This window comes from Myxine glutinosa, chromosome 2, assembly GCF_964187855.1.
Source record: "Myxine glutinosa chromosome 2, kmMyxGlut1.1, whole genome shotgun sequence".
NCBI classification, from domain to species: Eukaryota; Metazoa; Chordata; class Myxini; order Myxiniformes; family Myxinidae; genus Myxine; species Myxine glutinosa.
In genome coordinates, this window is record NC_136262.1 from 11,532,812 (window position 1) to 11,543,082 (window position 10,271).

Genomic DNA, 10,271 nt, shown 5'->3' on the forward strand with positions numbered 1-10,271 from the left:
GGCGACCCAATTTTCAATAGCTTCTCCTTCTTCTGCCTTCTCCTTCTCTTCCTTCTTCCTTCTTCTTCCTTCTGCTTCCGCTCAAGTTTCAACGCACGCACGCACACACGGACGGAGGGGAAAACCATAGTCGCCCTTTCGCTCCGCGGTGCAACGGGGGACAAAAAGACATCAAATGCCATAGCCCAGTGGTTTTAGCAATTTTGCTGTATGGAGTTAAAGGCTGCCAGTCGGCCATCTTTGGTCAGATTACAAAACAAAATCTTCTGCGTATGTACACTCTCATGTATTCTCTTTGTGCCAAGTATGCACAAAATCGGTCCATACACGTCTGATATATGGCTGCGGATGCACGGACGGACAGACAGGTGGACGAGACCCAATCAATAAGCCCCCATTTCGGACTAAGTCCAACGGGGGCAAAATAATCCAACATACACAGAACCAGGTGTAATTATGTTCGTAGACTTGACAGAAGAAAACTAAGACAAAAACAATCATCCCACCTTTAGACCAAAGAATATTAAGATCAAGATTTTTTCCATTGGAAACATAATGACACAGCATTGAAGTAACTTGTGGCTGTCTGGCAAAAAAACAAAATTGCATCAACTCTTTAAGTTGGCTTTGTGACCCATAATTTCCTGTAATTACCTTTTCCATGCTCTCATAATCCATTTTGAAGGCCCAGAGTTGTAATCGGGCACCAAGTTCACTGATGGACGCCATTGTGAGTAGGAACTGCTCTGCTGGCCCTAAAGGGATGTTTGGCTGTGCGAGTTGTGCTTCCTGGATCCTTTGCTTTTCCTCTTCCGTTGGGATCATGGCCAAAAGTTTCTGCAAAAGAAAAATCATTGTGACAATTATTTCTCGACTAGCAGAAGCCCGTGGTCAAAAATATACCATATTAAAAATAGAAAAAGAAGGAAGCCTTTTATTCTTGCGCTGACTAAAAAAGCTCAAAAATGGAAGGTTATATATTTCTTAAGAGGAAACATTTTTTTTTCTGGAGTAATCGAGGCAGCGGTCATGTTGCCCATACACCGTCCAGGTTAAATTTACTGTCTGATTGAAAAAAAACAATTTTCTATAGGCTTGAATTAATTTGAAGCAACTTTTACCGAATAATTTTTTTTTGCACTGAGAAGAATTTCATTGTTTCAGGATGGGACTTTTCAGTTTCAGTTTTCTTTCAGTTCTTTCTTTCTTTTTCAATTTAAATTTTTTTTAAGTTTCAGTGATGGAAATGAACGTAGAAGGAAGTAGAGGACGGAGAAGACCGAGAAAGACTTGGCTAAAGATGGCCGAAGAAGAAATGTGGGCAAGGGGGTTAACAAGGGGAGATGCAGAAAATAAGGCAAAATGGAGACGATTGTCATGGGGGCCGCAAGGCTAACCCCTTCTCTTGCAGGGAAAATGGCCTTAAAATGCCTGTTGTTGTTAATAATAATAATAATAATAATTCATTTATTTTGTATAGCGCTTTTCAAGTAGCCCAAAGGCGCTTTGACAGAGTGGAAAACATAATGCATAACAATACATGAAAACCACAATTGCAAAAAGACAAGAATCAATAGGGAAATATTTAAAGCAAAAGGAGGGAGAAGGAGAAGAGATAGTCAGGGGTTAAATGCTGTGGGTTGAATGTTGAATGCAGTGTTGAACAGGTGGGTCTTTAGTGATGTTTTGAATGTGGTGAGTGAGGAGGAGTCTCTGATCGTGTGAGGTAGTGAGTTCCAGAGGGTGAAGGCCCTGTCCCCCCAGGATCTGAATTTGGTCCGGATGGAGGGGGGTCAGGAGGTTGGTACCAGCAGAGCGGAGGTTGCGGGTGGGAGTGTGTCTGGAGAGGAGGTCAGCCAGGTAGGATGGGGCCAGGTTATGGAGGGCTTTGTATGTCAAGAGGAGGATTTTGTACTGGATTCTCTGGGGGATGGGGAGCCAGTGAAGCTTGTAAAGGATGGGGGTGATGTGGTCACGGGTCCGGGAATGGGTGAGTAGACGGGCAGCGGAGTTCTGAATGTATTGGAGTTTATTGGTGATTTTTGAGGGTGAACCATAGAGGAGGCTATTGCAGTAGTCCAGACGGGAGGTGATGAAGGCGTGGATGAGGGTTTCTGCAGCCGTGGAGGAGAGGGATGGACGGAGACGGGCAATGTTTTTCAGGTGAAAGTAGGCTGACTTTGTGATCTGTTTAGTGTATTTGTCGAAGGAAAGGGTTTGGTCAAAGATGACGCCAGGATTCCGGATGTGAGGGGAGGTGGATACTGGGATACCGTCGATGTTGAGGGCAAAGTTATGGGTGGATTTTGTGAGCGTTTTTGGGCCAATGATGATTATTTCAGATTTATCACAGTTAAGCTTGAGGAAGTTGATTTGAAGCCAGGATTTTATTTCAGTGATGCAGTTTGTCAGGATAGAGTGGGTGGCGGTGGAGATGGACTTGGTGGAGATGAAAAGCTGGATGTCATCGGCGAAGCAGTGGAATTGGAGACCATGACGGCGGATCAAGTGACCGAGGGGGGACAGGTAAAGGATGAAGAGGAGGAGGCCAAGAACTGAACCTTGGGGGACACCTTGGGGGAGGGGAGAAGTGGGGGATTTGCAGTTATTGATGGAGATGAACTGGCGTCTGTCAGAGAGGTATGATTTAATCCAAGAGAGGGCAGTGCCGGTAACGTTAAAGGTGGATTCAAGTCGGGTGAGGAGGATGGTGTGATCGATGGTGTCAAAGGCAGTGCTGAGGTCGAGGAGGACGAGAATGTTGAGGTTGCCAGCGTCAGAGGAGAGGAGAAGGTCGTTGGTGATTTTGAGGAGAGCAGTTTCAGTACTGTGGTTGGAGCGGAATCCGGATTGGAATGTTTCATACAGGTTATTGGCAGAGAGGTGATGTTTGAGTTGAGTGGCTACAGCGCGTTCCAAAACTTTTGACAGAAAGGGTAGGTTGGAGATGGGTCTGAAGTTGTTTAGGGTGTCAGGGTTTAGTCCAGGTTTTTTTAGAATGGGGGTAACAGCAGCAATTTTGAGGGAAGGTGGGACGATGCCTGTAGACAGGGAGGAGTTTATTGTTGCAATGATAAGTGGAGAGAGAGCAGGGAGGGAGGCCTTGACAAAGCTGGAGGGGATGGGGTCAAGAGTGCAGGTGGCAGTTTTCATTCCTATGAGGAGTTCAGAGAGGTCAGTAGGGGAGATTGGGGAGAACCGAGACAGGGGATGGCAGGACAAGGGGGGGCAGGTGGTTGGAGGGGGAGCGGGTGCGGCGGTGGTCAAGCTGTTGTAGATGTTGTCAATTTTGCGTTGGAAGAAAGAGAGGAAGGAGATGCAGTTGTATACTGTGAATGACTGGGTGGTGGTGTTCAGGGGGCGGAGGAGTTTGTTTATTGTCGAGAAGAGTGCTTTTGGGTTTCCGGAGCCAGAGTGGATAATTTGAGAGTAGTAGGCGGAGCGGGTGCGGGAGAGGGCATCTTTGTAGTGTTGTAGGTGGTCCTTGTAGGCTTGGGAGTGAACTGTGAGACCTGTTTTATGGCGGAGTCTTTCAAGTTGGCGAGCACGAGTTTTCATCAGGCGGAGTTCGGGGGTAAACCAGGGAGCAGAATGGGTGAAAGAAACTATTTTGGTTTTTACAGGCGCAAGCTGGTCAAGGCAGGAGGAGAGAGTGTGGTTGTAGTAGTCAGTGAGGTCGGAAGGGGTGTGGAGGTCAACGAAGGGAGAAGTGGACATTTTTTCAGAGAGGGTGGATGAGATGTTGTTGAGATTGAGATTGTTGAGATAGATGAGAATGAGGGATTGTTGTTGTTGTTGTTGTTGTAGGGTGGGACAGACAGACAGACAGACAGCATTAGCCTATTATATATATCAAGGGAGGCACAAAGCACCCCTCCCTTTATATAAGGGATCGTTTCTCTGTATGCAGCTTTAACATAGGGACTGAAAATACGTTTCTCTGCTTCTACTGGATGAATTTCAAATTTCAGAAGCTACTACTGCGTCAAGCTAGCTCGGCATAAAGGTAGCAATATATACGTCTTTCTTTCCTTTCATCAGTCTTGATTTGTTTTTTGTATTTAGTGTACGAGTGTATTTCAGAAGCAAATGCTTTGTACGTTGAAGTAATATGTTCCAAATTTGAGCAACGTCCGTTTCTGCATTCTTGAGTTTTATTAAGAAAACCCTCGAATTCCCATTGGTGTCTGTCCGTCCGTCCGAAATGTGTTGGCGCTCATATCTCAAGAACTATACATTGAAACTAGCTGAAACTTGGAATATAAATCGAACAATATGTCTAATTAATGGCTTTCAAAACAAATTCCACCTAAGCGCCATAGTTTTTGCTTTAAAATTAAATATATATAAATATATATGGCCCACTGGATAAGGGTTAGGTTTGGGCAAGGTTAGGGTTAAGGAAAGTCATCAGTCTCAGGAGTTGGGGATTGTGGGTTCGAGTCCCATCTGGGTCGAATATTTTTTTCCCAACATAGAATGCCACTTTCTAAGCTATAGCCACTTACAGTGGCCATGGAAAATGAAGGGCATTCTTGGGAAATATACCAGGGGCATAGAAAAGGCCCCTTTATAAGGTATGTGCCATGTGGCAAACAATAGAAAAGAAGGGACATTCCATATCTTGTAGAAAATGCTGGACGATAGAAAAGAAGGGACATTCAAAAAATCTCTTGTGCATGCTGGACTACCCTTGTGTTCTTAGGAGGAACCAAGTAATGCTCTAGAAAAGTTCAAATAAAGGGATTCATATATGGGTTAATACCCATCAGTGCGTAAAGTTTTTTGTGTACCTTGAAAACGAAAACACATAAGATGATGTGCATGTGTTTTATCAATTTGTTTATGGACTGATGGGCTTTTTTCCCCAAGAATAATAGATTAATACAGTCAAATCAAAAAGCATTCTCAGAAGAAGTAACATGATGGTTAATTTGCCATATTATCACGAATCTCAATGACAGTTTCTCCTTTTATATTGCTATCTAAAAACTCTCCTTCATACATATCATGTTTCCTACCATTTGCCCAGACTCCCCTCAACATCTACAATTCCTCTTGTAATGCCAATTAGGTCCTCATGTTTGTGCAAGATTGCACTCAAGATAACAGGAACAAGCAAAAAAATTCATTTCACATGTAACGTTAACCTCAATTCCTTCCTTGTTGAGTGCATATTCATCGAAGTTTAGGATGGCAGTTTTAATGGTGCGTGGTGGTGGAAGCACTGTGAGGCCGATGTTGATCGCATTGCTGCGCTTCGAGTCGAGCACTGTCACTTCATTCTTCTTGCCTTCTGTAGATGTTCGCTAGAAAAAGATACCAGAAAGATCATTAGGATCAGGATGAAAATACTTCGATAAGATATGAGAAGTTTAAATACTGATTTTCTTTTTCTTCCTAAGACCAGATCTTACATTATAACATTTCTGTGGCAACATTCCAACGTCAACTATCCCGTGATATGATTTTACAGCCATAAAACAAAATCATATAAAGTGCCATGTCACTTTATTTGCAATATACTGTATATATACATTTATATATTCATATATTTGTATTTATATATACATCATATATATAAATATACATAAATATATAACGTATATCTATTATACATAGTCAAGGCTCATGGAAGAGCTAGAACACTGGATGGATCAGGATATAAAAGGCCAAAATAAAGAGTAAAGAGAGGGGGGAAAACACCAACCGATGAGTTCAAGGACAAGATAGAGGCAGACTCAGACAAACAATCGGGTGGAGAGGAATGTGGGGCAGGAAAGGATGCATGGGGTGGACAAGATGGATACAGAAGAAAACTCTAAGTAAGGAAAACCGGAAATTTGGAAGTAGGGCTTGGGGTGTGAAGGGGTTGGGGGGGGGGGGCGGGGGGGTCAACAAGGGTAGAAAAGAACATGGTTTGGATTGCATGGGGATGAAATATACCTATCTTGTGCAAGTATTCAAACAAACTACATCATATCATCAAAAGTATCAGGCCAGCATATCATCCTACCATATGAAATGAGGCAAATTTCTGCTTATATTTATGTGTTCATCTGAAAATTATCGAAAAAAGAGGGCTATCCCGATCTCCACCAAATTTTGCAAACCTGTTAGTACTACCCAAGGTCAGGTCATGGGCACAAAAAATCCCACAGGAGGGGGTGGGAAGATGATTTGAGTTTCACCTGCACACATGCCACAGTACAAGTGGTTTACTGACCCCTGCTGTAGACAAGGGGGATTACTAACCATGGTACAAAATATATATTTGCTCCACCTCACCCACTATCCCCCTTCCCATCCTCCCCTCCCGAGGCTGCTTCCGAAATGAGCGGGTGTTTCTAGTGACATGAAATAAACCCTCCAAAACCGATGTGCTTTATAAATGTCTTATTGTGATATTTTGGACAACATCGCATTACATTAACAGTTTTGATAGAATTACATAGAAAAACGATTCAAGGACAGCAAATGTTGAAAATTTGCAGGGGTCAGACCGAAGGCAAAATACTTCAACCAAATCAAACCACTTTGAGACATCCCACTGAAACCGCACTTGCTCGGAATAAGGAATGGTTGAAAATTACTCCAACTTGGTCCAAAGTTGATAAAAGTTCCTACAAATTGGATTTCTGCTTTTGCGTCTTAATGCATAGATAGATCCTGCTAGGCTCTTCGAAAGCCAAATATATTAGACAAAGATAAGTCCAAAGCTTTACGTAGTAATGCTCCCACTCATCACACACAAGGAACTTTAGCACAGGAGGAGGTCATTCGGCCCATCATGCCTGTGCTACACCAACGCCAGATACCATTACGCATGCGCACACGAGATACTTACAGAAGTCCTGCCAACATATACTCCAATGCATCCAAATCCAGGTACCAATTAAATTCACATTTAAACCTATTTACCACTTCCACTGCCGCCACCTTTCCAGGAAGACCTTTTCATCATCAACTACTTTCTGACTCCTTCAGACTATTTTCTGATTATGCAGACATTTTTTGATTAAGTATAAATTCCTGTCTCAGCTGCTCCTCATAGATGAGTCCAGCTAGGCCTGGAATCAATCTAGTTTCCCATCACTTAACCCTCTCTATAGCAGCTACATCCTTCCTGAGATGTGGTGACCAAAACTGTACACAATATTCCACATGGAGCCCTCACTAAATTCCTACACAGTGTTAGCACTACCTTTTGATTTATAATTTATCCCTCTATTAATACAACCGAAAACCCTGTTAGCTTTACCTGTGGCTACCTGGAACTGCCCTGCCTGCATACCTCCTGCATCGATTCCCACCCCCAGATCCTTCTCCTGTGTGACATGCTCCAAGATTGCCCCTTGTATAATTTAATCACTATTTTAATTATTCTCACCCATCTCCATCACCTTACATTCTTTATGTTAAACTGCATCTGTCAACCGAGATTGTAAATCTTTCAGCCAGATTGCCACACATCCCCCCTTTCATGCTTTCCTATCACACCTATAACCCCTGTTACCGTGAAATGGGGTGAATAGGGACAGCAAAGGTGAATAGGGACACAAACTGAAAAAAGTTCGGAAACTTTTTTCGCTGAAAATTGATAACCATACTGATTTGTTGATATTTGGGTTGAAAGTGTTCTCTTGTTTTTTTAAAAAGCAACTTATAGAACCTATTAACCCCATATATGGGTTAAATAGGAATAAATAGGATTTTTATGGCTGTCCCGATTCACCCCGTTTTACGGGTAAATAGGGACAGTCACTAATACAAAAAAATAATAATCAAGAAATAGGGACAGGTTGGAGAAACTTTTTATCCCATTTTTTTTTAAATTGGCACCGTGGTTTATATTATGGGTGCATATTATGTGCATCCATCTGAGCTATCAATTTAGCAATAAGTTGGAAACTCAGGATTGTTTCTTGATTATTATTTTTTTGTATTAGTGACTGTCCCTAATCACCCGTAAAACGGGGTAAACCCGTAAAACGGGGTGAATATGGACAGCCATAAAAATCCTATTTATACCTATTTAACCCATATATGGGGTTAATAGGGACTATAAGTTGCTTTTTAAAAAAACAAGAGAACACTTTCAACCCAAATATCAACAAATCAGTATGGTTATCAATTTTCAGCGAAAAAAGTTTCCAAACTTTTTTTCAGTTTGTGTCACTTCACCTTGCTGTCCCTATTCACCCCATTTTACGGTACCTTGAATTCCTGTCTTCCAGTTGAATTCCTCACGAAACCATATCTCACTTACAGAATCTGTCATACCCCTCACCATCCACCGGTATTACACCTTAAACCTTTCCCTTCCATTAACCATCGCCTGCTACCCCCCACCCTTCAACCATATCCTCGAGTCGAAAAAAAGTTCACATTTATTTCTCAAGAACTGCCACAAATATTGTTGCCCCCCTTATATTGAGCACCCTGTACCCTGCTGCGATGCCCAGGTATTCACAAACCCAAACCCCATCCAACCACTGGTTAACATCCATCGCTCTTCTTGCTCACTAGTCTAGAGCAGCCACCTGATATTACCGCGGTACATTATTCATATAATTTTATTTGTTTCCAGAAATCTAGGCTCACGTAGGATCTAAATGACAGACAGCAGCAGGTACATTGACTGACAGGGAATCAAAAAGGACCAGGGAGAGAAAGACATTGCACTTGCGTATATGAATTGCAAAAAGGAAATGTGTGGGGGAGGGCCCAATGAGAGTAGAAGAGAGCGAGAGTGGATATGGAATAAAGCAGAAAGTGACGATTGGCAGCGCTCTTGAAAGACTGGAGGGATGGACGTACATGTGAACACATATACAAGGTTTTTTTGTTTTTTTTGTATACAATATCGAGGCTCGTGTAAGCAACTAACATCAATCACAAAAAAACAACAAGCAGACACATAAAACATACAAAAAAGGGAGCGGGAGACAATATGGGGAGAGAGAGGGAAGCACACAAGTACAGCAGCAGAGAACAGGGACATCGGGAGATCTGTGAGAGGGAGAAGGCTTGGGGGGAAGAGGCATGGGCAGGCGGGGGATGGGAAAGTATAAAACACATGGACACTGCTGGAACTTCCAGGAAAGAAAAAAGTCGGTATTTCCAAAAAAAAAAGTGGATTTGGGGTGTATTAACAGGGGTAGAAGGTTGTTGCAGTTGGTTGCATCTGCAGTTGTGGGGAAGCGGTGTGTGCAGAGGGCAAAAATGCACCATTTGGTGTATGTATTACAAGCACGCACGAGAGTGCCCTAAATATCAGATCAATTCATGAAAGATAAGCATGCAGGCACAAAATCTATGCCAAACCGACCCCTCCAAAATGGATATTTCACAGAGAATATGATGATATACAAGTTCCCGATCTAAAGAGAGTTCTAAGTTCTAACCTTGTTTGCTGGGAGTTCTTTGGATTTTGTTTCAAACAGCAGCTCTAACTTATTTGTGTCTACAGTCACAAGTTCAAGGAGCGCCCAGATGGAACGAGTGCCGTATCGATGATTCCGGTGCTTCCACTCCGTCTGCCGCACTTCATTCCAGAACAGCCTCACGGTCTTCTTCTTGCACGGAAGAGTCGGGACTCCACTGGCATTGGAGGATGTAAAAGGCGTCACAGACGAAGGGAAAACCTTTCCAGGGAACGGTGGTGGAGGTGGACAGCCAGGAGGTGGGGGTGGCAGTAGGAAGGAGGCTGGCAGGGGAGGTGGCACTGTCATATCAGCTGTGGTTGTCAAGTTGAGCTGCAGGAAGTCAATATCATCTTCGTCAGTGAGGTCAGTGAAGTCCATATCTGTGGAAATAGAAGGATGACGAACGAATTATAAACAGGCATTTTTGGAAATGGAACGCACCTGCCACACTGACAGGTTACAAATCTGAGTTCCACAGTCCATTTTGCAACTTAATGTGCTGAAGGTCATTCTGAATCATCAACTGAAATACGAGCAACAAACAGCAACTGATATCACCAACCCAAATAACACCTGCCTTTTATACGCAATTCACGAGGCTCAGTAAGCAGTTGGTCCCATAGTTGGTCAGACTCTTTTCGAGGAACTGCATCGACTTCTGTGGTTTTGTGTAATGTATCGGTTTCACCCTCGTTCTCCCGTGTAGTAGGTTTTCCTGGTACAATGTTGAGCCTCTGCGCTAGGCCCTCGATGCTGCTCGTCGGTTCGCTGTCGATCTCGGGCTTGGATTTCACTCCCTCTGTATTTATGTCCACCGATACAGGATCGGTGGGAGTGCTGAGT

At 43.1% G+C, this 10,271-nt stretch overlaps 1 protein-coding gene across 3 annotated transcripts in view; it reads right to left on the reverse strand.

Annotated features, from left to right (window-relative positions):
• The window catches only part of LOC137422041 (FH1/FH2 domain-containing protein 3), a 375,404-nt gene that overhangs the window by 41,439 nt on the left and 323,694 nt on the right, over positions 1-10,271 (reverse strand). For all 3 annotated transcript variants that reach the window (XM_078772994.1, XM_078772993.1, XM_068108729.2), the window contains 4 exons: positions 10,006-10,271; positions 9,408-9,808; positions 5,151-5,309; positions 655-837 (listed from right to left, as the gene is read on the reverse strand). The exon at positions 10,006-10,271 is cut by the window's right edge and continues 82 nt beyond it. In XM_078772994.1, the coding sequence (XP_078629120.1) occupies positions 655-837; positions 5,151-5,309; positions 9,408-9,808; positions 10,006-10,271 (1,009 nt within the window). The remainder of the gene's footprint in view (positions 1-654; positions 838-5,150; positions 5,310-9,407; positions 9,809-10,005) is intronic.